Here is a 27,540-nt window from a genome sequence, read left to right as displayed (position 1 = left end):
AAGTTGACACATTACAAAGCCATCACATGGGTGCTCAGTAGATATTCGTTGAGTGAATGAACGAATGAGTATTGTGCTGCCTCTCTTGGAAGTTCCCTGGGAGTCAGAACACTTAATTTTGGCTCTGCCTCTTGTAAGCCAAGCAATTTTGAACAAGTCACTTAACCCTTCGAGTCTTGTTTTTCTCATCTATAAAACTCCAAGAATAATTCCTGTTCTGCCTGTTTAATAGGACTTTTCTAGGGATCGGCTGAGACGACCCGAACAGAAGCACTTTGAACATTTATAAAGGTTAAAACAAATGTGATGTAGCATTACATTATTTTAATTATTAATGTTGTTATTAATACTTCAGCTTCCTAATGAATCACATAGAGTTAATAGTTTCTGACTAATTTACCTTATGGATGTGCCCGGAAGATTAAATTAGATGAAGCACGTAGAAGTGCTCTGTCAGCCATGCCATGGCATAGTCTTCAAAGGCAAGACTTGAGTGTCATTCAACACTCAGAAACGTTTGCACAGTGTGTTTTAGTTCTGGGCTAAATGGCTTAGGGGGATAAGTGTGTAATTGGAACCATTGGTAACCCTGGCAACTGGAGGGCCGCGGCCATTCCTTGGATGGAAGTTGTGGGCAGTGGATGAGGTTTCTGTCCTATAGGTCTGGGCTTGCATTTCATAGCAGCCAGACTTGCTCAGCAGAATGAAGAAATCCCTGCGGAAGTTCTTGGTGAAGATAGCGTAGAGGAAGGGGTTGGCACAGGAGTTGATGGGGTAGAACAGGACCAGGAGGATCTTTGACTTGGACACAGTGATGAGGGGCACCTTGAGGGAGGCAGAGATGGCAAAGAAGGAGATGGGCGCCATGCAGAGGAAGTCAGTGAAGATGAGCATGGCCATGCGCTTGGCAATCTTGGTGTCGCTAGAGGAGGATGTGATGTTGGAGTTTCTCACTGTGAGGTAGATGTGAGTGTAGCAGCCACAGATGACCACAAAGGCCAGGACGTTGAGCACAAGGAGGGACATGACATACAGTTGTGACAAGGGGCTGTCGATATCCATAGGCAGGCAGATGCTCACCTTCATGTAGCTGCTGATGCCAAAGATGGGAAAGAGGGCGACTGCACAAGCGAAGATCCAGCCCACCAGCATGACGCTGGCAGCGTGGCGGAGCTGTACCTTGCGTTCTAGCTGCATGGCGTGGGTGATGGTGTGCCATCTTTCCAGCGTGATGGCTGTCAGGGTGTAGACTGAGAGCTCACTGGCAAAGACGGTGAAGAAGCCGGCAGCGTCACAGCCTGCTCCAGTTTGCCAGTCAATGGCGTAGTTGTGGTACTGGCTTTTGGTGTGGATGTCAACTGACGCTATGAGCAGCAGGTAGATCCCAATGCAGAGGTCGGCAAAGGCCAAATTGCACATCAGGAACCGGGGGACTGTGAGTTTGTATTGGCTGGTGATCAGTATTAAGAGCACTAAGATGTTCCCAGTGATGGCCAGGACGCTAATGAACCATATCAGGACCCTGAGGATACCATACCCCATGATATCTTCACATGGATTGAATGCATCTGGCTCGGGGGAGCAAGTGATGTCAACCACGTCATCGCATAAGTCATAGTCAGGTTCACTGTACATCACGTCAAATCCTTTGGCGTAGCTGGACTCATCGTCTTCTGCCAAAGAGACTCTCTGACCCCTAGCCTGAGTCATATCATCGACTTCTTGCCTTAAGATAGATTTGTTGCAAATTGGATGCAAGTCAGAGCTAGAAAAATACAAAAAGGAATAGAATCAATATGTTGGATCCAGATTGGCAAATATATCACTGTCTTTACACGGGGTAGAGAGTGGGGTTTCTTCCTGAGAGTTTTTTTTTTTTTTTTCTTCTAACAGTTTGTCTGCCCTTGAGGCTAAACTCAAGGGTTAACGCTGCTTACTGTAAATGAACGGAACAACTCGTGCATATATTCCTAGAGTTGGATGGCCCACTGGGGAAACCATCTGGCCACAACCTGAATGTGGGGAGGAAGGCGCCTGGGACTAGCTAAGCTTTGCTGTTAAGTACAAATAATTTACAGACGATATCAACTCTACCCTCACCCTTCCCCATCTCCATTCAGCTCTCTCTTCAGATGCCTGAGTAGGGTATACCCCCTTTCCTCTACTCTAAACTCCAGTCCTGGAAGATCTGGACTGTTCTCTGACTCAAATAAGAGTTTATTTTATCTACATAAATTAGAAGATCAGAGGCTGTAGTTGGTTCCCAGCCAGCCCTGTCCCTGGCTCTTTGGTACTCAGGCTACCAGGAGGTCTGCTAATTTGCCTGTAAATGTTAGTGAGGGGCTTATTCTTTATTATTTCACTCCCCAGGGGCCACAACAAGCCTCAGGCATGTATTTGCAAGGTAATCCTGGCTCTCTCACATTAAGTAGTTCGCTAGTGAGTGCCCAAAAGGGCAAGTGCAGGTGCAAGGGGGCCTAATTTATTCCAAGATTGTAACTCATTCCCCGAGGAGCTGCCTCTTCTCGGGCTCATATTTCTGTCTCAGCTTTCCCTTTAAACCCCAATGTACAAGAGGCCTCGTCAACAGAACAGAGGCACTTGCAGAAGGGATGTGAGTGAAAGCCAGATGATAAATATTCCATCCAGACAGGTGGACAGTGCATGTGGAGCCAGATAGTTCTGTTTTGAAGCAAAAGCTTAAGGAATGGGAATGTTTCACATTGGGTCTTCTTTTGGATGGAAATCGTGTGTGTACACACACACACACACACACACACACACACACACCCATTCCCTTACACACACACACACACACACACACACACACACACACACACACACACACACACACACACACACACACACACACACACACACACACACACACACACACACACACACACACACACACACACCCATTCCCTTCCTCCCTCCCTGAGGGGCAAGCTCACAGCAATGGTATTGCATTTCTCCCGGGCCTTAACCTGGGAGAATTAAAACTCTTCAAAGAGTTTAAATTAAACTCTTTGATTTAAAGAGTTTAAATTTTAAACTCTTTAAAGACCCCCCTCCCCAATAAGTGTTAAAACTCTTCAAAGACCCCCGTCCCCAATAAGATGGAGAGAGTGACTGGGGCGTGGAGGAGGTAAAGATTCCATTAGGTACTAAACGATGAGGGCTGGCCAAGTGTGCCAGCAGACCCGGACTGAACTTTTCCACATCAACCTCTAGGAGAAGGGGCTGTTAGTGAGAACCCTCTCCTTTCTCTCCCCTCCAGAAAGTGAACTGAATTGCCAGAAAGTCATTTTCCCTTGGATCAAGGGACTCCTTTTTTTTTTCTTTCCTGGATAATGTGTCATTTGTTGTTTTAGAGACTGATAGAGCTTCTCACATCAGTCACAGTTTACACTAAGGAGGTTAAACAGTTAACATACGTGTAATTGAAAATGTGCAGAAAATCTTTTGGTTTAGTCAGAGATCTTACAAGAAAGGTGAGGCAAGTTCAGAGATGGGCAAAGAGGGGACAAGAGAATCACTTTGTTTCTTATTCTAACTCCCAAGTCCTAAACCCTGTCATTGGATTAGCGGCAGCCCAGTTCTAGGAACAGGAAGTAAGTAACCTGGTGCCAACAGACTGTGATTCGGTTCACTGAAACAGATCTGACCATCTAGACAGACACAGCCTTCACTTCCCAGGGCTTATGTTGGCTTCGGTGAAGATGCTTATTTTTGATACTGCTACGAACATATTTTAAATATAGATGCTTCCCTTTCCCGAAACAGCAGTGACCCAGTGACATGAGTGGGGGAAAGGTAAACAATGGATGTCTCTTAGAGAAGAATAGAAAGAAAAATGGAAGCAGGGGAAGTAAAATCATGCCTCTGCAGTACCTCGGCAAATCCTAAGTATTATAAAGAGTTGGGAATTCAGCTTGGGGTGAGGTTAAAAAGTAGTCCTCCTGGATCCCAGTAAATCAATGAACAGATACTTGGGAAATGCATGACGGAGTGGCCGGGAGCCTGAGCTTTGCAGACAGACAGGCAGACCAGAGAGTTTGGATCTGAGTCTGTTTGGTGTTTGTCAGGTTATTTACTGTCTCTGAGCCTCAGTTTCTGCCTTTGTGAGAAGGGAATAAAAATGGTGTTTTTACCTTTGTGAAAATTAAATGAGATAAAGCTGCAAAGTATTACAGTGCCTGGCAGGGAGTCCTTGACAAGTATCAGCAGTATGAAGAGAGAGGATGCGGTTACTTACTGAGTTCATGTTGAGGTCTAGGCCCTGTGTGAGTACTCAATGAATATGCCACAGTGCCTCAGTTTAAAATCTAGCCGGGAAGAAAAGGCCTAAATACAATAAATAACAAAACTAGGGCAAAATCTCAATGCAAGCTGAGGATGGACGTAACTGGTTACATGACAGATGAGGGGCATGGTTAATAAGGTCTTTCCATGAAAGTCCACGGGGTCCATGGGCCCAAATGTCACAGTCACAAGGGCCTAACATTTACACTTCAGGCCTTATTTCCAAACGGGGATTGGAGGAACAATTTCATCACACAACTTTAAACTCAAATGTCATTACCTAACCACACCTACAGTTATCTTCTGAATAGCAGAACCATATTGCTTTGGGTTTGTGAATTTGTTAACATAAAGACTAAACACCATTGCTATTTTTGTTACCCCGTTTTGGCATGTCTTCCTAGAAGAGGCGTGGGCCTCTCCTTTGCCGCACCTGACGAGCCCTGATGTAAGTTACAATAGGGACCTAGAGAGGGTGAGAGTCCGGTGGTCTGGAGGGATCAGGGAAGCCTTCAATCACGGTACGATGTAAGGCAGATGCGGAGATTTCTAGTCGGGAGAGCTCTGAGGCCACATCTACACTACGAAGGGGAGTCTGAGCGACAGAGGAAGAGGATATATTTCTCTGGGGTGTGGGCGCTGAGGCAGACACCAGATGATGTACAGCTCCTTCAGTGGTCTTAACGTCCTCTGAGATTTCTCCTGGGGGGTATTTAGTTCCAGGGTTCTGGCAGTGAAATGGGTATCTTTCTTGCCCTGGCTGGAATATCTCTTCCTGGAATATAAAAGAGGCGGGCCTTGCTGCCTTAGCCCAAGCCCTTAAGAATTCTAGTCATTAGGAAGAAATCCCCTGGCCCTTGAGCTAATCTGTGAGGAGTGTCTGATTCTGGAGAGTTCCCCAATGACGCATGCTAATTCTGAAGAGCGGCCCCTTTTCCGCAGATCCTTAAAATGGGTCTGAGTGTGGACTGCTAGTTAACTTAGGGTGTGTACTGTTTGGTTGTTTCACTCTGCTTTAGAGAAGGGGACCCGTCTGCATGTTAAGGTTGAATAATAGAGACCGCGTTAAGCAGTGAAAGGTATCCCAGAAGCTGTATTCGTGCTGGGCTACTGTACAAGAGTGGGAATGAGGCGTCATCTGATTGAGTGCCACGGTGTGGTATGAATTTTATCAGTGAGTTTAGGAGAGGCAGAAAGCTTTGAGAACTCCTGATACCCAATAAACTATATCTCCAGTGGATCCTTTAAATACCTGAACATGTAATCTCTAAAGTACTCCCTCTCCGCTCTCTCCAGAACCTCAACTTTTTAACCCGTCGCCCACTAGGACTTGGCTTTGTTGGGACTACCCTCTGTAATTTGGGGCTCCAGGAACCTGAGCAGCCTGGAAAGCCAAAGGGAACAGATGTCACAATCTTAGTCCTCCCTCTGAGGTGCTAAGCTCCAAAGATGGGTTAGGGAGGTTTCGAGTTGCTGGGATGTGTTGCGGGTGTGTGCAGCAGTCTTTGCTACGGCATCTATGCTTCTCCCTTCCAAAGCTGACTTTGATGGTCCCTGGCACACTTGTGGCGTGCAGAGTTTGGAACTTGAAGGATAAATCCATGTCGGGACAAAGGGAAAAGGGAACAAATATTTATTAAGCATCAGCTGCGAGTCAGGCTTTCTTGGTGTTTTTCATGTTAGCTCATTTAATATTTGGTAGGTAGCCTGCCATGTGGGTAGCCCTCTCCTGTGAGCCCATTTTCAGAGAGAACACTAAAGCTTTGATCTAGACTCTGCCTAAGGGATTTCATCGTGGGTGCCTCTGCCAGGGGATCCTCTTCATGCCACACAGGTGTAGAAGTTGTGGACCAAGGTCTGCATTGGAGAAATGCCCAAGTGGGGCTCGGGGGCGGACACGAGAAGACTCACATCTGCCGCCTCCAGTTGGCAAAGATGCAGCAGTGGCTGGGGTAGGTGAGGCTGGCCTCCACGAGTGTGACAAAAGCTTCCAGACTGGGGAGCTTTTTTAAGTTGTAAGTTGACTTGGCCCGCAGCTTCTTAAGATTTCCTAAGCCATAGCTGGGCAGGGAATGGATCCTCGTTCTTGAAATATCTCTGTAAGGAGAAAAGGTAAACATAACCTGATTACTATGGGCCTAACATTTTCTGCTCTGTTAGCCGTCAACATAGCAGCTACAGTAGTAATATTTTTACATGGGTGAGGAGGGAGACTCCAATTCATTCAGCACGCCTTGGTGAGATTAATATTTGGCTAAAGGGACATTTGGCCCTTATATTTGTGGTAGGAGGACATAGATAACATGCCACTCTGTATCCTGGATGTACTTGCAGCCTGGCTGATCTGGGGCTTAAATGTATCTCTTTCCCCTTCCGCAGTCTATCTATAGAATAGATACCCACGAATTTGCATAGGACCAAGGAAGTGAGATCATTTCCTCCTCACCATAAAACTAGATGTAAAAATATATCCAGTGAGCTGGGGTGGCATCTGTGGCCATATTTCAGCAAAGGATGCAAAGAGAACACACCATAAGGGGAAAAGGTATCTGGTGGGCAACAGAGGTACCCTCAGCACAAAGTCAAAGTGGCAGTAGAGAGTGGTGGTGGTGAGCGTGGCATCCACAGCCAGACTTGCCTGCTCGTGTACCCTGCCCCTCTCTCTATTAGACTGGTGACCTTGGTCAAGTTATCTCACTTCTCCATGTGTCAGTTTCCTCGGCTATAGAACAGGAATAATAACCATACCTACCTCAGAGGGTTGTTGTGAGGATTAAATGAGCTAAAGTACATAGAGAACTTCCTGACCAACAGACAGCACTTGATGACTGGCCGCTGTTATCAGAAAACATCACACACACACACACAGACACACACACACACAGACACACAAACACACACACAGACACACACACACACACAGACACACACACAGACACACACACACACACAGACACACACAGACACAGACACACACACAGACACAGACACACACACACACACAGACACACACACACACAGACACACACACACACAGACACACACACACAGACACACACACACACACAGACAGACAGACAGACACACACACACACAGTTCTTGCTTTGTCGGAGAGCCTCTGCCTTGGTGAACCGGGAGATCTATATGGAAACCAGTGTAAATGGTCATTTTAACCAGGTCCCTGTCACTGGAGGGTTCCAGAGTCCCATCCTTGCTGGCAGCAACACCAGTAACATGGGCCATTTTCTGGCAGCACCGTTGGCAGCTGAAACCCTCAAAACAACCTGACCAGTGGGGTGGGAGTGAAGAGATTTAAATGGCAGCGGCTTAGACCTGTTGGGCCCAGAAGGTTGGCCGTAAATGAGTACTTCTGATGGGAGTGGTAGCAAGTGATGACCAGGATGGATTCATTTCAAGCATCCTTGGATATACTTGGTGAAGGAGAATCTTCTAATGTCTGCATTTCCTGTAAGTCAAAGCATTGGGCACTAGGAGCAGTGAAACTCGGGGGTGTGCATATATATCTGCTCCCCCGTATGTTCTCCCAGTCTGGTGAAAATTACTTTCTCAAAGCCTTGTTTTCATTGTGCCATTCATTCTCTTGCTCAAAAGTTTATAATGCTTCCTGTTGTTCAATGAAACCTACTCGTAGCTGCTGCCCTGTTGTCACTTCCCTTTCCCAATCAAGCTTCTTATGGTAGTTGTCCATACTTGATGTCACCATTTCCTCATTTCCCAATCCAACTCTGTTTCTTCCCAGTCCCTAGAGAAACAATACACACTAAGGTAGCTATGATGACCAGTACATCATAGCCAGCGCTTTGTACTTCATTAGAAGTTCTAACCTTAGTTCTTCATTGGAAGTTGCTCTTAGTTCTAACCTTCTTGATTTCTTAATTACATTTCACCCGTAAAACACTCCTCCTTCCTGAGACAGTCTTTTTCTTGGCATCACATTCTTTTCAATTTCTTCTGACATCTACTTTGACTTATTTCTGATTTTTTCTTTTTCCTTTATCTATCGGAGTTCCTCTAAACTCAGGCCCCTTTCTGACTGTACACAATCTTCCCAGGTGATCTCACCCACTTCCTTGGTTTCAGATACCAGGTATATGCTGATGGCTTCCCAATGTATATCCCAGTTCAGATACTACTTCTGAACTCCAAGCCCAGATAAGCCACTGTCCATCAGATCCCACTCTTTTGATCACTTGCAAATATCAAAACTGAATTTACCATCTTCCTTGTAAATATGTTCGTCCTTTTGCTTTTCTTACCTTAGCAAATGATTCCTTCATCTCCCCCTGTCGTTCGGGATAGAAGCCTGGGAGTCATCCTTCACCCCTCCCCCTCTCTCCCTCCGACTCAGTTTTCTTCTCCTCACAAGCCTAACTTTTACATTTGTTTCAAATCGGTCCGCTTTTTTTTGCCACAGCTTTAGTCTAAGTCACCATAATCTCTGCCTAGAGAGAAGGGCAACAGTCTCATAACTGTTCTTCTCATGACCATTGTATTAAGGTTCTTCAGAGAAACAGAACCACTAGGATGTATAGAGATATATAAGAGGAAATTTATTATGGAATTTGGCTCATGTGATTTTGGAGGCCGACAAGTCTCATGAGATGCCATCTACAAGCTGGAGAACCAGGAAGGTTTGTGGTATAATTCAGTCAGAGACAAAGACCTGAGAACCAGGACAGCCACTGGCTTAAGTCTCAGAGTCTGAAGGCCCAAGAACCAGGACCCCTGACGCACAAGGCCAGGAGAAGATGGATGTTCCAGCTCAGGAAGAAAAGAAGCACATTTGCCCTGCCTCTGCCTTTTTGTTCTATTAGGGCCCTCAGCCAGTTAGATGATGCCCACCCACACGGGGGGGGGGGGGATGAATCTTCTTTACTCAGTCTGTTGATTCCAATGCTAATCTCTTCTGAAAACACTCTGATAGGCACACTCAGAAATAATATTTTACCAGCTATCTGGGCATCCCATGGCCCAGTCAACTTGACACATAAAATTAATCATCGTGGCCATCTAGCTCTCTCTCTAATGCAATCTTTACACTGTAGATTGGGTGATATTTTAAAAATGCCAATTAATTGGGACTTCCTGCTTACAACTAGTCAATTGTTCCCCATTACACTTCCAATGAAGTACAAAGCATTGGACATGATGTGCTGGTCTTGCCTCACTTCTCTCATATCCGTTCTATGCCTTTTCTGTGTTCTGCTCTGTATTGCAGGAGAGGTGGCCTCCAAGGGTTCCATTTCCCAGGTACCACCTTGTCAATCAGCTTTCAGTTGGGTTCAGCAAATGGCACTGGTGGGACTGGAGGGTGGGTGGAAGGGTGAACTTAGGCATTTCTCATCCCTTCTTTACCTCAGGCAGCAGCTCCTCTGTGATTGCAGCTGTCATCAAACAGATCTGCTGAGGATCCAGCAGCTACCAGTCGTCCCAGTTCCCACATCCTCACTGGGCCCTTAAGGCCTAGGACTAGTAGCGATAATCTCAGGACTGCTAAAGCCCTGCTTGATATTTAGACAAATTTACATTATCAGAGTTAAGGATTACCATTTATGTAAAACCCATGTAAATTTTACTGAGTTCCCCTCCTTGTTAGATGCCAAATAGATCAAATTCGTCAATGCTGTTGTTCAAATACTTCAGTGTGCTTGCTGATTTTTTCGCTTGCTTGTTCTATCACTCCTGAGAAAAGTACACTAAAATCTCCGACTACGATTTTGGATTGGTATACTACTACTTCAAGTGTTGTCAATTTTTGCTTTACATATTTTTGAGGATAATTTTTTAGGTACATATAAATATAGAATTTTTACATCTTCCTGGTGACATTCTTTATATCTAGTTATATTTGTGTCCTGACTCTTCGGACATTTCTTCTTTGCTGGTTCCTTCCTGAACTCCAACTTTTAGACCCATGGGCTCAGAGCCTAGCCTTCTTTCCTCCATTTTCACTTAGCCTGTAGGTGAACTCCTCTAGTCTTATGACTTAAACACCATTTATATGCTGATGTCCCCTCCCCCCTCCCAATTTTTATCTTGAGGCTGCTTTTCTCTCCTGACTCCGGACTCATATTCCAGCTACCTCCTTATAATCTCTACTTGGATGTCGAATAAGAAGGTGAAGCTTTAGACATTAACAATTGAGCTCCCGATATCTCCCCAAACCTGCTCTACTTACAGCCTTTTCAGTCGTTCCTGCAGAAACTTGGAAGTCATCCTTGACTCCTCTTTCTCTCACACCCCACATGCAAACCCTCAGCAAAATAACTTGGCTTTACCTTCCACATAGATCTGGAATTTAACTACTGCTCACAACATTCATTGCCATCACCATGAGGTGAAAGTTCTCGGTGTTCCAAGGTCTCTTTTCTAGTTCTTGCCTACGTATTCTAATTCTTCAGAGCTGGGGTCCCTGGAGATAAGTGTCTGATCCATGAACCTGTGTCCTTGTGAGGAGTCTTCGCTCTCTGCTGCTGAAAGATCCAGCTGTCCTGTCCTGTTCTCCACTTAGCCTTTCCAGTGTTCCAGAGCTTCTCAACTTTATTCTCTGCCCTAAAATAACCTTTCTAGTTTCTCTCTTCAGGCAATTTCTCCTCTGACCAGTTCTGCTATTGATACTCTGGTCCCGGTGACAAAGTTCTTGTTTTGCCTGGTCTATGGGGTCGTCTTTTTTCCCTCAAATATGGAAGGGAGCAAAGATTGCCTGTTTTGTCTAAAGCAGTTCAAGGCTTCCTCCAAGGAATGAGGTGAAGGTATAAACAAAGTGCTTCAGGAATAATTTAAACCAGGGCAATCATTTATTACCTGCCGTCAACATTTTTCATATTTCTAAAATCAAGTGATACAAAACAGACTACTTTTTCTTAGTTATGCCTTTCCCCCTTGATTTTAAAATATACAAAAATCACAGTAATTGAGTATTTCCAAAAACAAACAGATTTTTGTATTCTGTGCAATGCCATGGTATTCTCTCATTGACTCTGTAGTCGATTAAAGATGACTGTAAATTCTTTATACTCTTCCATAGAGGGTCTGTTTGCCCTTCCCTTGAATCCAGGCTGAACTGTGATGTCTTTGGCTTATAGTAGAGTACGATGAAAGTGTTGCTATACCAGTTCTGGACCTTGCCTTTCAGAGCACTGATAGCTTCTAAATTGGTCTTATAGAGCCCTAAGCTGTAGTGAAAGAACTCTGATGCCCTGAGAGTGCCATGCTGGAAAAAGTCTAAGCCATGCACAGAGGGTTCTGGAGGACGAGGTGCCGTGTGTGTGTGTGTGTGTGTGTGTGCGCGCGTGCGTGCGTGCGTGCGTGTGTGTGTGTGTGTAGAGAGGTACCAAGGAGCACAGATGCACCAGATATATGGGTGACAAGCCACCCAAACTTCTAAAACATAAAACTGTGGGGAAAATGGAATGATTGTTTTAAGGCACTGAGTTTAAGGATAGCTTTTATGCAGAAATAGAGTACCCAAACAGACTCGCCTTGACATCTCTGAGATTCTGTCATCCCCATCATTTGTAACAGCTGTAGATGTATTTTTCCTTGAACGCCATTAAGAGTGCAATAGCACTATAGTCTGTATACTTTCTGCCTCTCTCACGTACCGTCTTTTGCTTTATACACTAGCTGTTTGTATTTGCATCTTCTCTCTCCTGGAGGGCAGAGGGCTCCTTGCATTCTCAGCAGTGCCTTTCACATAGTAAGCACCCAGAAAATCGTTGCTTTGTTCAAAGATAGGCTGGGGAATGGCGCTGATGGAGGATTGGGAAAGGAACTAGATAGATCACCCCAGCCAGCTGTGATGTCTTCTGACCTCTAGCACTTACAGAGACTCTAGTGCCTTGTATTATCGCTTCTGCTGTTTCATACTATTCAGCTTTTCATGTATATTTGTTTGTTTCCTCAGCCAGGTTTCAGATGCTCTGAGAGCAGGGATTACTAAGATACTTTTGTGTTCTACACGGCATTAATATTTGGCCCAGAGCTGGGTTCGTGAAATCTACTCAGTGGATACTTGTCTGATTAGCAGAGATGCCTCAGCATCATAAAAAAAAATGAGAAGTTGAAGCAAGTCTTACAGAAGAGCAATTCTAAAGGGAGAAAGACGCAAGGCAGATTGAGGAAATCTGGATTTAAAGGGGGCTCAGCAAAACGGTGCTTCTGCAGCAGGCAATTATATGTGACTGAGAGTATCAAAGGAATCAAGGAAGAGAGCATCCTTGTGCAAAGTTTACAAGGAGATAGACACAGATTGAAGACGAAATAGACTAATGTGTGTGTGGGTTGACCTGCATGCAATCCAGTGACTAGGTGTTGGATGGGGAAGCCTGCTCGGGAAGCGTCGGTGCCTCTCTGTCTGCTGAGTGTTCTGGACTTAGCTTGTATTTCGGTTTCCTCCTCATCACAGCTCCAAAATATGTGAGCTGCTGTCTTTTTCGCTAGGTGGCTTTGCTTCTGGGGGACTATGGCATCTTGTCAGTGTCCTGGGATCCCGAGCGTCCGCTGGTGGGTATTGAAAGGAGGGAGCGGTTGGTAGGAGAGAGATGCAGAGTCACTTAGAGTTTGGTAAAGCACAAGTGGTTCCTGGGTGATAGGGAAATAAAAGTGTTTGTAGAGTGTTTACTTCAAGCTTACTGCATACTTGCTGGGGTGAGCAAACATGGAAACTATCATAAGACTTCCATATTTTGGACTGGCAGAAAAATGTTTCTCTGGTATCTCCACGGATTAAGAAAAGTCCATAGACATTTATATCAGCAGGGGAAGGGGTAATCATGGGCTGGTGTTTTTAATCCTTGTCTTTCAGGCTGGTCTCATGCCGGCAGCCTTTCTTTTTAAGGTGCCACTTTGGTTAACATTTCAGCACATGCTACATTCTGGCTGGTTTTGAGAATTTAAATCCTGAAACGTAGTACCAACAGGAGACTCATAAGACAATGGCTGAAGAGATTTAGGAATCCTGAACTGTTTCAACATTGTTAGGGTTCTTGATTTTGAGATACAAAGTAGAAAAGGAAACAGCAGTCAGTAATAAGACACTGAGTCAGGAGAGTTAAACTGTGCTCTGTGCCCCATTTAATAAAGTGTGTTATAGCCAGTGCCACAAATTTGATTTGAACAATTTCTACTTTTCCCAGCAAAGATATTGTTACAGGTCAATCATTTCCATAAGTGAGAGCACATTTCTGGTGTATACTACACTGACAAATGGCTAGAAGACCTCTCTTTTATGATCCCAGGCGGAATAAAAAGGCAATTTGCTTATCTATAGGATTGTGCGTACACTGGTAATGGAAGAGAATCATTCTTATACAAATACCGCAGTGTTTGAATCTGAACTATCAAATGAATCTGAGCTATAGCCATATCAATTTGATAAACCATCAGAATATGATTGTACCGGCTCCAGCCTGCAAAGGCAGTGCATTAAATTTTCCCCACAGGAAATGGTTTCCCAAGGAAACAGCAATTGCTTGATTGCTAAAAAAAAAAAAAAAAAAAAAAAAGAAAGAAGAAAGGAAGGAAGGAAGAAAAAGAAAACTTGAGTGAGTTCAGAATATCATGTGAAAACTTAGATGGCTACTGATAGTCAAGGTCAAGACTCATGAGGGGGAAGTCAGGATGCTAGACTGCTCCTCGGAAACCCAATGGAGCTTGTCTGTGTGCCCCTAGCTTTCTCTGCATCTATTTCTCTTTGCAGTGGAACGTCTTATCCTTGCACCCTCAGGTGTTCAGAGGCTCCCTGTTTGTTTTGCACTCAACTAAAATTTTTGCCTTCAGGAAAGGAGTTATGTTTGGTTTGGGTGCCTTCCCCTTAACTCTTTCAGAATCCCTTGCATATATCTACTGGGGACAAAACACGGAGCCTGTTGGGGAGGGAGATTTCCCCACAGTTAGCTCTTGGAGGAGATACTCTGGAGACCCGGCCAAGCTTCCCCATTCCCAGCACTGGTTCTAGGGCAGTGATTCTCAGTGTGCTTTCTGTACCAGCAACGTCAGCTTCACCTGCAAAGTTGTTAGAGGTACAGGTTCTCAGGCCCCCCCTCGACCTGCTGAATCAAAAATTCTGGGGGTGGGGATCAGCCATCTAGGGTTTTACAAGCGTGCCGGGTGATTCTGATGCAAGGTCAAGTTTAGAACCACGGCTTGAGGGCAGCTGAGGACCGCTCACAGCGTAGGTGGCCCATAGCCGAGTTCTGCTCTGGGATTTGCCCTCGCCTGACTCACCCGAGACTTGGCTCTTCCTCAGGGCCAGCCTGCACCCAATGACTGTTGATGAAAAGGCCTGGCCCCTTACCTTCAGTCAGTTTTGAATGGCCATCTTAATGCCAGAGCTCCCCATAGGATCAGCAGAAGCTTCTGTTGCAACTGCATTGTAGTTCAGCTTCCCTGTTAGCCTGCTTCTGCGTCCATCAAGCACTCCGCACAGACTCCAAGAGCGCTCTCCAGTAAACCTTTTGCATGCAAATATCCACATCACAGTCTGATTTTCTGGGAGGGGAATCTGACCCGAGCCACGGTCACAGCCCTAACCTGAGCCGCATCTACTGTGGGCTGAGTGGTCTGCACACACTCCTTCTCCAACCCATGAACCCACAGCACCAGCGTGGGCTGGTCCTCTGCACACACTAAACAAGCAGCTCTCAGGCCAGGGTTTCGCGGGGGCTGGCGCATCAGGTTGCAGAAGTAGGGGATGGGATAGGCCCTAGAGTCCCAGGTTAGCAGCCAGAGAGGCTGGTAAGACATCTGCGGACTAACCTGAAAGCCCCCAAAAACGAAGCTTGTTGTTAAGCTGATCAACCCTCTTGCCCCTAAGGGGAGGAGAAGGAGACCAGCAGTTACAGTCTGGGCTTTCAGCCAGGATGTTGCACGTATATCGTCATGCATTGAAATGAAAAGATGTAGGGATGTATTATCACTCTCTACCTTTTTAAGTCATGGCAAGTGCTTCGTAATTCCTTTGGATTTTCTATCAATTTTATTCACTGTTTCTGTGGTAAAAGGGTGGAAAGTGGGCCTGTAACTCGAGGACCCTGCAGAACTGCTGGTGATGACGGCATCCCTTCCTGCCGGCATTCGTGGCAGGGCTGGCTGTGGATTCATGTTTGTGTTTTCCACTGAACACTGATCAGACACACCGCACCGTGCCTCAGCCTGGGACCTGCTTGTCAACTGCAGGGGGCGTTCTTCTATGCTGTGTGTGTGTGTGTGTGTGTGTGTGTGTGTGTCACTTACTGGTGTTCTTGGGCTCAGGGGTCTGGTGTTTGTAGTTATCTTCCCCCCTATTTTAGTTCACAATTAATTTTAGGGGCCCTTTTAGACGTTTGATTGGACATGTTTATGTACTTTTGGTGACATGGTATGTTGGGACTACATGGGGTGTAAGGCAAGACACCTAGTTACTGGTTTAAGCTCTGCCACTTAACGGTGGCGGTGTGATCGCTAGCAGGTCACTTCGCATTTCTGTCTCTGCTTTCCTCAGCTGGGTAATGAGCTAGTTGGGGATCCTGTCCAACTTGAGTGTTCTCAGTAGCAGACAGTGGTTAAGGTGCTGTGATTTTATAGTGTACCTGGTACAGGTCACATATGAAAACCTACCCCATCACAGGTATGTTCTTACGTAACAGATAGAGGGGGCTGTTTAGGCACATTCAAAACCCTCAGGACTGTTAGCTAAGTGAAATTGACACACTGCTATTCTGCTGGTCAAAGGCCTCAAAAGCACTTTCTCTAAGTCTGTCTGTCTCCCAGGTACTCTAAGAATAAGAAGCATGGACTAAGCGTTACAAGTTCTTAAGACTCTGTACATTGGAATGCAGGGACTCTATGCCCGGCGCTTCCCGTTTGTTACACCCGTGTCCTGCTTGGTGCCTCATAGGGCACGTCGTGACCTGATATTATTAAGTTGCATATTTAGTTCTATTGTCTGACTCCCCCTTATAGGAATGCAAGCTTTCTGTGAGGAAAAACTTTTGTTCCTTGCACTATATACAGTGCATAGCACACGGCTGGTGCGTAAGATCTGTCTGCGTGAATCAGTGAGTGAATATAAAAATATAAATATATATACACACACACACATATATAATATTATTAAGCTTCAAACAGTATTAGGAAATGGGTATTATTGTTTCTGCCATTTTTTTGTTTGTTTGCTTCTGCCCTTTTTAGGTGAGGAAACCGAGGTTTAGAGAGGTGAAAGAACCGGCTTTAAACCTAGGTAGTCTGCTCTGGCGTCTGTGCTTTAATCACGTGGATGCTCCCTTCGTTTGTACGTATTGCCTGTCTGAAACCAGGCATTCTGGAATAATCTTTGGGCTTCTTCAAAGAGACAGAGTCCCATATAAGGTCACACATATCCTTTATCATCAGTAATGACCATTTATGGAGTTTCTGCTCTACCATACAGGGTCTCATTCCAGAGATGCCTGGGTTCCAGCCTGAAGGAGAATACAGTCGCCCCTTGGTGTCTGTTGGGGATTGGTTCCAGGACCCACCGCAGATACCAGAATCCACGGATGCCCAAGTTCCATAGCCCTGTCCTCCTTATCCAGGATTCCACATCGAGGATTCAACCAACCACAGACAGTATATATTTATTGAAAAAAATCCACGAGTAAGTGGACTCAGTTCAAACCTGTGTTGTTCAAGGGTCAACTGGATAAGCTCTTTGGTGAAAATGAAGTGATGTTGATAGATGGTACGTAGATAGGTAGATAATATATATACTGACTGCCAAGTAAGAGGTGCTGGCTAGTGGCTCCCAAATGCCCCAGCTGGCCTTAGGCAGGCTATAGGAGGATCATCTAGCAAACCTTTACATCGAGTCACATGTTTATCTATTTCTTTGCTCACTATTTCTTCTTGGATCTGACTCCTTCCTTCCAGATTCCTTTCTTATTCCTACAGTACCTTTGTCAATAGATGTAGTGGGTCTTGCTTGGAGCCTAGGAAAACACATTTTTAAAAAGCTCTTGCGGATTTGGGCCCCTGCAGCCGTGAAGACTGTGTGAATCACAGGAGGAGGCATTCACTGTTGGCTGAGATTGTCAGGGAAGAGGTGGGTGACCCTTGTGGAAGGGCAGGGACTGATGAGAAGAGAATAGGGGAAAGTCACTCTTGGGGGGAGAAATGGACATGAGGAAGCAATAATAGGAGGAGAGGTGCTGATGCAGGGCTGAGAGGCACTGGATACATCCCAAGAGATCTGGAATCGAGACAGAGAGGATCCAGACATAAATGTGTGTGTATATCTCACTGGTTTGAGAGAAACTCCTGGACATTGAGAGTGAGGAAGGAGAACTGTGCTTTCCCTTTCAGGGAAGAGATGTATAGCAGAGTGGTTAAGAGTGTACTATGAGTTAGACCAGTTTGGTGTGGAATCTGTACTCTAAAATTTCTGTGACCTCGGATGAATTGACCCCTCCAGGGAAGCCCGTTTTTTCTTCTCTAAAATGGGACTAATAGCTCCTACCACAGAGGTTATTGTAAGGATTAAATTAGAAAATTCATCTTAAGTTTTTAAAACACTGGCTGGGACTTGGTAAGTGCTCATTAAATGTTAGTTGTTGTTGTTACTCTTGCTACTTTACTGAAATTTAGAATGTGGATCAGCCCTAAATTGTCCGATAAATCTTTGCAGATGACACAAATAAAATTTGATCTTAATTGCCAGCCCTGCGTCATAAGCTTCCCCGAATTGGAGAAAGTTGACTTCTAAAACGTAAGATGCTGATCTCTTGCACACGGAAGTGGGGGAAGCTACTCACAGAATGACTGGTCCAGAGGCTCCTTGGAAAACATCATTAGGCAATTCTTCCAAATTATTGTTATCACTTAGATTCCTGGGGATGGAGTTGAGGAAAGAAGAAGGGAAACACAAAGCCATGTAAACATTACTGTTGTAAGAGCCATTTCCCTCTAAATGACCTGGAAGAATAGTCAGGGCTACTTACAGCTCATCTAGTTGGGTTCCGTTGAATGCACAGTTGTGTATTTCTTGAATCCCATTCTTACTCAGCCATCTGAAATAGAAGACCCATTAAAAAACCAATACTGTCGGATGCAAACAATACACGGGTTTCATAATTGGAAGCACTGGGGCAGGGTCAGACAGCACAAGTCAGTGGCATAAATAAAATACCGCCCTTAAAGCTTGGGGTTGGGGTGGAAGGGAGACTGATTTATCCCTGTATAACCTTTTGTGACATTGGAAGTTTGCATTATGTGCATGTATTATTCAGAGAAATAAAAGAAATTTAATTTTGAGAAGGCACACTTAGGCGTAGCAGCCTGGATCCCAGAAGGTCTTTGCACACATCAGTTGTGTGCAGAGACAATGCCATGGAGAGAGCAAACAAAGATCTGTCGAGTCCTGAAGGACAGAAATCATACAGTTATCGAACAAGTGTGTATAAGACGGAGTTGTCACCTTTCTGTATGGCCTTAAGCCTCTCACTCAGGCTCATTCACAGCAGCAGGCCTGGCTGTCATCAAAAAGTGATCTAATTAAGCTGTCAGACAACCTGCACATCTCCCGTGACCTGCAGGGACTTGGTTATTGGTGGTTTGTGGAGGTGGCTCTGGGTTAAGCCAGAAAGGAAGAGAAATCAGTGATAGAGACTGTGGGTCGTGGCGGGGTGAGGTTGTGTGAGTGGGCGCGGGGGGGAGGCTCTGGGGGAGGGGGGCTGGATGTGGAACAGTCATCCTGATTGTGCCAAGAAGGTCAGTGAGCAGGTCTGCCTGGACAGGGGAGCCCAAGGACACCTCGGGCTGACAGCTCTGCATTGGGGTGCCCCTAGATGGATCTGAAAACAAAAGCAGAAATCCAAGGTCGGGAGAGCTTAGCCTGAAGAGCCTCTGATCCGTTGCTCTTGATTTGCTGTCAGGTCCTTTCCCTTGTCAGGCTCAGTAGGTGAGCAAATAACACTGTTCCAAAAGCTGACCCAGAGAAGTTTCCGTGTGTTCAGGACATCGATGGTTTCCGGTGCTGCAGTGGGTATAGCTCAACACGCTTAAAATCACAGGAGGACAACTGCATGTGTTTTTCTTCCTCCAGAAAGCCAGTTAGCTGAAAATCCACACAGGAGTAATGCAAGTCTTTCAAAACATTAGCAAACAATTGGTGGCTTCCGATGGCCAAGAAGTGTCTGTGCATCCCAAGTCCTGCCTGCCCCACGCCTACCCAAGTGTCCCCAGCACATCCAGCCTTCGGACTGATTTGTCAGCGTATTCCTGGGGGGGTGACAGTCGCTGGAGCAGCTGCCGCTAACCTGTGGGAGGTGGATCCTGGGGGTTTTGGATCAAACAAAGGGGTCAGCAAACTTTTTCTATAGGAGGCCCAATAATAAATTTTAGGTTTTGTGGGGTTAAGAAGCAAAATGAGAATATTATTGTTACATAGGTACTTTATATAGGTACTTATAAAACAATTGCCATGAAATTTTTATTGACCAAACTTAAAGTATAATAGTAATAATTGAGCACAATTTTTTTTTGTAGTATAGGTCTACTATTGAAAAGAATGAATTGTTTTCTTTTGTTGGGGGTAACATTTTGCTTCATTTAGGTTTAGTGTTTGTGTTCCCTACCATCAAAATCTTCACTTATAAAAGCTAGTCCTAGATCAGGGACCAGATATGCCCCATTGGGTGTAGTTGGCTGACCCTTAACCCAACAAAAGCAGTGTGCAAATCCATATGAGCTCTACCTAACTTTTTTTCTATAGACTAGATAATTAACATTTTCTGCATGTATATGTCATGCAAATAGATGTTGCTATGATTAAATAAAATGCAGACTAATTTAAAAGAATTATTGTATTTAAAGTAGCCCTTTGTCTTTATGGATTTTCTTAATAGATGCCATCACATGGGGAGCGGGTGGCATTTTTTGATATCAACAGATCAGCACACAAAAAACATTCTGTGTACAGAATTCTTGCCCTGGGTTTGGGCTGTAAGACTCTCAAACTACTACCAGAGAAGGTGATATTTATCACCTATATGCCTAGTTTCTTAAGAGAGGTAGTGCTGGTTTTAAAACCAACCTCATGATGATGGTGACGACAAACAGGGCAGAGCGTCAGCTAAGGAGTAACTGAGTCATGCTTTCCTTAGTCGTTTTGTTTTGTCCCTTCCCTGGTGTGTTCACTCAGTGCAGGCTCAGGAGGCTCCAGAAGCAGTCTGCCCTCATCCTAAAGAATGAAGGTGCTGGGGGACCTGGTCCATGAAATCTCCTTGAGGGGCAGGCAAGTGAGATGGAAGCCAGCTGAGGAAGGGAGGAAACGCACAGGAAGTGAGCAGTTCCTGTGGCCGGGCTGTGCTGGGAGATGGCACACATGTAACCTCATTTCATCTCTTCTGAATTAGCCCATTCTGCTGGTCGGCCATAGCTAGGTATTTCCCTGTTCAGAATTTCTGGTTGCAGGGCAGAGTAGGGGTGGCTGCTAGCCAAGTGTGATAATCCTTCATTGTTGGGCTGTTTTGAAAACAGTATATATTTATATATATAGAACAGGGCTTCACGATTTTGAAAGATGCCAATGTATAGAAAGCTTTTCCGGTCATCAGAGCCATTTTGCCAGGCTTTTTTTTTTTTTTTTTTTTTTTTGCGGTACGCGGGCCTCTCACTGCTGTGGCCTCTCCCGTTGCGGAGCACAGGCTCAGGATGCGCAGGCTCAGCAGCCATGGCTTACGGGCCCAGCCGCTCTGCAGAATGTGGGATCCTCCCGGACCGGGGCACGAACCCGTGTCGCCTGCATCGGCAGGCGAACTCTCAACCACTGCGCCACCAGGGAAGCCCCAGGCTTTTTTTTTTTTTTTTTTCCTGAGTACCCTTGGATGTCCCTAGGAGGAGAAAGTGCCCCTGTATCCAGACATAGCACCTGGACTAAGCACAACTGGAGACTTATATTGTGGTGAGTGTGGATCTTCTGATTCTGTTATCTATTATCTATGGATTAAGGGCCATCTGAGGTTAAAAAAAAAAAAAGAAAAAAAAAGACGCATTTCTCACAAATGTGAATTTATCCTTTAGAGACATGTCTGAGAAATGCTGACTCTTAAGAAAGCTGTCCTCGCTCGGAGAGTGTGCTCTCAGCTCTGGGGAACCACACAGTATCCGTGGACAGGAATCAGTGAAGAGTGGCTATGATCTCTATGCTTCTTTTGTAGTTTTGGGCTTGCAGGACACTCTCCAAAGTTCTTATTTCCTGAAATTCTTTTCCTCCACTTGGGAAAAGTTAAGACTAGGTAGATCAGGACAGGTTGCCTTCTGTCTTATGTTCTGGACAAAAAGGATGTGTGTCAGTATGCAAAACTGTGAGAACATTATTAATACAAACGGACTTTTTTAAAAAATTGAGATAATGGACATCTAACATTGTATTAATTTCAGGTTACCACTTATATATTTTCTATAAAAATACTCTGGGAGTTCCCTGGTGGTCTAGTGTTAGGACTCTGTGCTTTCACTGCTGTGGCCTGGGTTCAATCCCAGCTCAGGGAACTAAGATCTCACAAGCCACGTGCCACAGCCGAAAAAAAAACTGTATTAATAAACTTGCCACATGAACTAATTTTGAATCACTATATTTAAAAATGACACATATGTTTAGAGCAACTTTCTTTTTTTAATATAAATTTATTTATTTATTTATTTATGGCTGCGTTGGGTCTTCGTTACTGTGTGGGGGCTTTTCTCTAGTTGCGGCGAGTGGGGGCTACTCTTCGTTGCGGTGTGTGGGCTTCTCATTGCGGTGGCTTCTCTTGTAGCGGAGCACGGGCTCTAGGCATGCAGGCTTCAGTAGTTGTGGCGTGTGAGCTCAGTAGTTGTGGCTTGCGGGCTCTAGAGCACAGGCTCAGTAGTTGTGGTGCGCGGGCTTAGTTGCTCCGCGGCATGTGGGATCTTCCCGGACCAGGGCTTGAACCCATGTCCCCTGCATTGGCAGGTGGATTCTTAACCACTGCACCATCAGGGAAGTCCCTAGAGCAACATTTAAAGAAGCACAAGCGTCCAGGTACAACTGATTACATTTATCACTAATCTCCTCCCTCCATTATGTAGCCAAGGAGTCCTTTTGCTGTAGCACACCAGGCCAGTATTACTCAGGTACTCACTATTTTCCAAAAGTTCCTTTTTAGCTTTTTTTTTTTTTTTTTTTTTTTAACCTCCTTGGCCTTGAAGATTCTGTTTCCTCTGCTCGTCCTTTGCCAATGCTGTGGCTAAATCCCACTCGTCTTTTAAGGACCATCTTCGACCCAACATCCTTTCTCAGCCACCTTCCTTCCCTCATTTAACTGTTCCTTCAAGCCTCGCGTCAAATCGCATTATACCTTCTTTATGCTTAGAACAATTGCTGTTATTTTGCACAGATTTCATGCTGCTTTTTTCCTTTGCTTTCCCTTTCTCTCATACTTCTCACACCCCATCAACTCTTTCCAACACACACACACACACAGAGATTCCAAATATCATGAGCATATTAAGTGAAAGGATTAGGTATTACCTACAATTTTGTCCCATTACTATGTACTCTGAGTACAGGCCTTTGATTTTATTTTTTCCTTCATACATCCTATTTCTCTGCTAATCTCTTTCAAACCTTTTCTGTTGTTCTCTGTAATAAATTTACATCAAATACTGTGCTTAGCTTTATTCTTCAGTATGTTCTCATCTCTGCCTACAGTTTCTCTCTGGCCCCTCCCACCACCTTGCTCCTTTTTTTTGTTTTTTTTATATAGATGGGTCTCTAAATCATATTATTGCTTTGAGAAAGACTAAAATTCTTTCTGGACTAGAACTTACCTTTTGTACATATCAGCATATTGAAACACATGTATATTTTTAAAAAAAACACAACATTTGTGAAATGTAAAGAGAAAATACTTTTCTTACAGATGTAATTGCAATTACCAGTTCCCCAAATGTCATTCTATGCATCTAACTTCCATGGATCCCACAAACACTTGGGTAACCCCTAGTGCCCTATTTCTTGGCCATCTCGGGAAGTGTGTAAACTGCCACGCAGGCTACTGGCACAAACAATTAGAAGGTAGTCCGTTAATAATGCAGAGTGCACTTAAAAACTTTCCCAAAAGTCAGAGAGATTAACTCAAGCTCATTAAAAAACGTGATTGTTTCAAGAAAATGAGAAGTCATCTTATATGCTCAGCGTGGGGCTGAACAGAAGCTGCTTGGCATGGTTATGAGGGAATATCCGTGTCTTCTTGATTCAGACTCCTCCTTGGTCTTTTTCTTTGGGCAACAGAAGCCTTGCCAGGCAGTAACTAGCTTTATTGATGCGTGAGTTGTTCTGGCCCTCAGAACAGATGTTGCATCACAGGAGACCATCATTCAAAGAGCAATTTTAAATACGTGAATTGCACCACAGAATCATACATTATTAACATGTCTCCATGTTGTGATTTGGAAATGTAAAGATGGGAAATGAGAGAAAAACACAGAACCAGAGAGAAACTGGAAAGGTGAAATGCCAAAGTTACTCAAACAATAAAAGGAGCATACCATTATGAGAAAGAAATCATTACAGGAAAAACCAAATGTTCCTCCATTGGAGTTTTTTCCTTTACTTACAGAATCATACTTTCAAAACTTAGCCCCACGAAAGAATTTCTTTCAACTGTGTGGATGTTTATATTATCTTGAATGTCTCTAGAAGAAAGTACAGACAAATTAGGTATTTATGTCAGCTCCACTCCATGTCACCTCCCCACAAGCAGTCTACCTGGCATGGTGTAGTCTTTAGCTGAGGTAATGTTGGAATAGCTGTTGTTCTGAAGGTTGATGAACTCAATGTTTGGGAAGTGAATGGCATCTCATTTACCTTTAGTATATCAGTTCTTCTTAACAGTGGAATTGCAGACATGCAGCCTCTTCCCTCTCTGAAAGTCTTCTTAGCTAATTCAACTGTGCTGAGGTTCTAACAGATTCACTTGTTACCCTTGCCTCCACAGTTGGTACCTGATCAATAGGACAAAGTCACTTAAGCTGACCTTTCATCTCCAGACCAAACTTCTCCATCCACCTTACTTGGGCCTTCATCTTCCTCCATCTCAATCCCCTTCTCAAAGCTAGTTTCCTTCCTCTGTTCTCCTTGGGTCACAGAAATTTTTATCATTGGTTTTTCTCCTCCTGACTGAAAGGATGAAGAAAGTCTCGGTTTTCTGTTTGTACCCCTCATCCTCTGAAGCTTCCCTGTTGGGTCTGATCTAACATGTAAATGTAAAAGGAGTAAATTGCTTGGAACAATTTGAGAAATGGGAGATATTCTCTAGTTTTCCCTCTCCCTCCCTCTCTCCTTCCTTCCTTAGCTCATTGCATCTCTTCCCTACCTCTTCCTTTTGGGTCTGTCCAGATTCTTACAATTTCACTATTGAAAATAAACTTGCTGTTATACATTGCCTTTTCTCTTGCTCTTTCAAAATACATCGTCATTAACACTTCACTGTGAGTTTGTCAGGTGGTTTCTTTATGCTTAGGGCAGCATGGGAATTCTGGAGGGAAGAGGAGACGATGGTGGAAGACAAAGGGGTACAGGAGGGAGGTGTGTACTAAATAGTGAAGAAAGGGGAGACGTCCTGATTTGCTACAAGCTGGCTCTGTTGACAACTGTCTTACTGAGGAGCCCGCTGACTTTCTCCAAACTGAGATTAGCTGTTCTTAAGGTAAAACCGAGGACACTTGCTGTTTGCCTTCCTACCTCTGCTCACCCAGAGCAACATCTTTGGAGGATGTAGACTACACAGTGCATAGTACAGGCCCAGAGGCTGTTGGGCAGGACAGCTATCGAGTAAAGAGTTGGTAACCACTCTTCAAACTTACAGTAACACCTTTTGGAGAGATTGAATCTTGTGAACAGCTGGCAAGTGCTTAATACCTGTGTTGGATATTAACCTAGAAAGAGACAAACTGAGAGTGAGTGAAAAACGAAGCTGGTTATTTTAACAATTGCTAGAGTCTAAGCATTCCAAATTCAAAATATCAATTTTGAGCTTTCAGAAAAACCTACCAGAAAATCCCATAATACACCAGAATCATGCTAATGTTTTCTATTTTAAGACTCTAACCAGGATATAGGAAGCTACTGATACCTTAGAGAAAGGAAACTTACACTTCGGGCACAAAGATCTGCTAGTATACCACAAGGCATACCTTTTTTTTTTTTTATTAACATCTTTATTGGAGTATAATTGCTTTACAATGGTGTGTTAGTTTCCGCTTTATAACAAAGTGAATCAGCTATACATATACATATGTTCCCATATCTCTTCCCTCTTGTGTCTCCCTCCCTCCCACCCTCCCTGTCCCACCCCTCTAGGTGGTCACAAAGCTGATCTCCCTGTGCTATACGGCTGCTTCCCACTAGCTATCTATTTTACGTTTGGTAGTGTATATATGTCCATGCCACTCTCTCACTTTGTCACAGCTTACCCTTCCCCCTCCCCATATCCTCAAGTCTATTCTCTAGTAGGTCTCTGTGTTTATTCCAGTCTTGCCCCTAGGTTCTTCATGACCTTTTTTTTTTCCCTTAGATTTCATATATATGTGTTAGCATACGGTATTTGTTTTCCTTTCTGACTTACTTTACTCTGTACGACAGACTCGAGGTCCATCCACCTCACTACAAATAACTCCATTTCGTTTCTTTTTATGGCTGAGTAATATTCCATTGTACATGTGCCACATCTTCTTTATCCATTTCTCTGTTGATGGACACTTAGGTTGCTTCCATGTCCTGGCTATTGTAAATAGAGCTGCAATGAACATTTTGGTACATGACTCCTTTTGAATTATGGTTTTCTCAGGGTATATGCCCAGTAGTGGGATTGCTGGGTCATATGGTAGTTCTATTTGTAGTTTTTTAAGGAACCTCCATACTGTTCTCCATAGTGGCTGAACCAATTCACATTCCCACCAGCAGTGCAAGAGTGTTCCCGTTTCTCCGCACGCTCTCCAGCATTTATTGTTTCTAGATTTTTTGATGATGGCCATTCTGACTGGTGTGAGATGATATCTCATTGTAGTTTTGATTTGCATTTCTCTAATGATTAATGATGTTGAACATTCTTTCATGTGTTTGTTGGCAGTCTGTATATCTTCTTTGGAGAAATGTCTGTTTAGGTCTTCTGCCCATTTTTGGATTGGGTTGTTTGTTTTTTTGATATTGAGCTGCATGAGCTGCTTGTAAATTTTGGAGATGAATCCTTTGTCAGTTGCTTCATTTGCAAATATTTTCTCCCATTCTGAGGGTTGTCTTTTGGTCTTGTTTATGGTTTCCTTGACTGTGCAAAAGCTTTGAAGTTTCATTACGTCCCATTTGTTTATTTTTGTTTTTATTTCCATTTCTCCAGGAGGTGGGTCAAAAGGATCTTGCTGTGATTTATGTCATAGAGTGTTCTGCCTGTGTTTTCCTCTAAGAGTTTGATAGTGTCTGGCCTTACACTTAGGTCTTTAATCCACTTTGAGCTTATTTTTGTGTATGATGTCAGGGAGTGTTCTAATTTCATACTTTTACATGTAGCTGTCCAGTTTTCCGAGCACCACTTATTGAAGGGGCTGTCTTTTCTCCACTGTATATTCTTGCCTCCTTTATCAAAGATAAGGTGACTGTATGTGCGTGGGTTTATCTCTAACCTTTCTATCCTGTTCCATTGATCTATCTTTCTGTTTTTGTGCCAGTACCATACTGTCTTGATTACTGTAGCTTTGTAGTATAGTCTGAAGTCAGGGAGCCTGATTCCTCCAGCTCCGTTTTTCGTTCTCAAGATTGCTTTGGCTATTCGGGGTCTTTTGTGTTTCCATACAAATTGTGAAATTTTTTGTTCTAGTTCTGTGAAAAATGCCAGTGGTAATTTGGTAGGGATTTGATTAAATCTGTAGATTGCTTTGGGTAGTAGAGTCATTTTCACAATTTGATTCTTCCAATCCAAGACCATGGTATATCTCTCCATCTGTTTGTATCATCTTTAATTTCTTTCATCAGTGTCTTATAATTTTCTGCATGCAGGTCTTTTGTCTCCTTAGGTAGGTTTATTCCTAGATATTTTATTCTTTTTGTTGCAGTGGTAAATGGAAGTGTTTTCTTAATTTCACTTTCAGATTTTTCATCATTAGTGTATAGGAATGCCAGAGATTTCTGTGCATTAATTTTGTATCCTGCTACTTTACCAAATTCATTGATTAGATCTAGT

The 27,540-nt window shown here is 44.1% G+C and overlaps 1 protein-coding gene across 2 annotated transcripts in view; it reads right to left on the bottom strand.

Annotated features, from left to right (window-relative positions):
• Nucleotides 1-531: 531 nt before the first annotated feature.
• The window catches only part of FSHR (follicle stimulating hormone receptor), a 163,506-nt gene continuing 136,497 nt past the window's right edge, over nt 532-27,540 (bottom strand). Inside the window, exons 5-10 of one of the 2 annotated variants that reach the window (XM_030857716.2) lie at nt 25,172-25,243; nt 23,924-24,001; nt 18,283-18,351; nt 18,097-18,171; nt 6,217-6,402; nt 532-1,765 (exon numbers count right to left, since the gene is read on the bottom strand). In XM_030857716.2, the coding sequence (XP_030713576.1) occupies nt 532-1,765; nt 6,217-6,402; nt 18,097-18,171; nt 18,283-18,351; nt 23,924-24,001; nt 25,172-25,243 (1,714 nt within the window). The remainder of the gene's footprint in view (nt 1,766-6,216; nt 6,403-18,096; nt 18,172-18,282; nt 18,352-23,923; nt 24,002-25,171; nt 25,244-27,540) is intronic. The other variant, XM_030857717.2, reaches the window with a different exon arrangement.

Source organism: Globicephala melas, chromosome 12 (assembly GCF_963455315.2).
Source record: "Globicephala melas chromosome 12, mGloMel1.2, whole genome shotgun sequence".
NCBI lineage: Eukaryota > Metazoa > Chordata > Mammalia > Artiodactyla > Delphinidae > Globicephala > Globicephala melas.
Note: the sequence above shows the minus strand (reverse complement) of the source record. Positions and strands in the feature narration are given on the sequence as shown.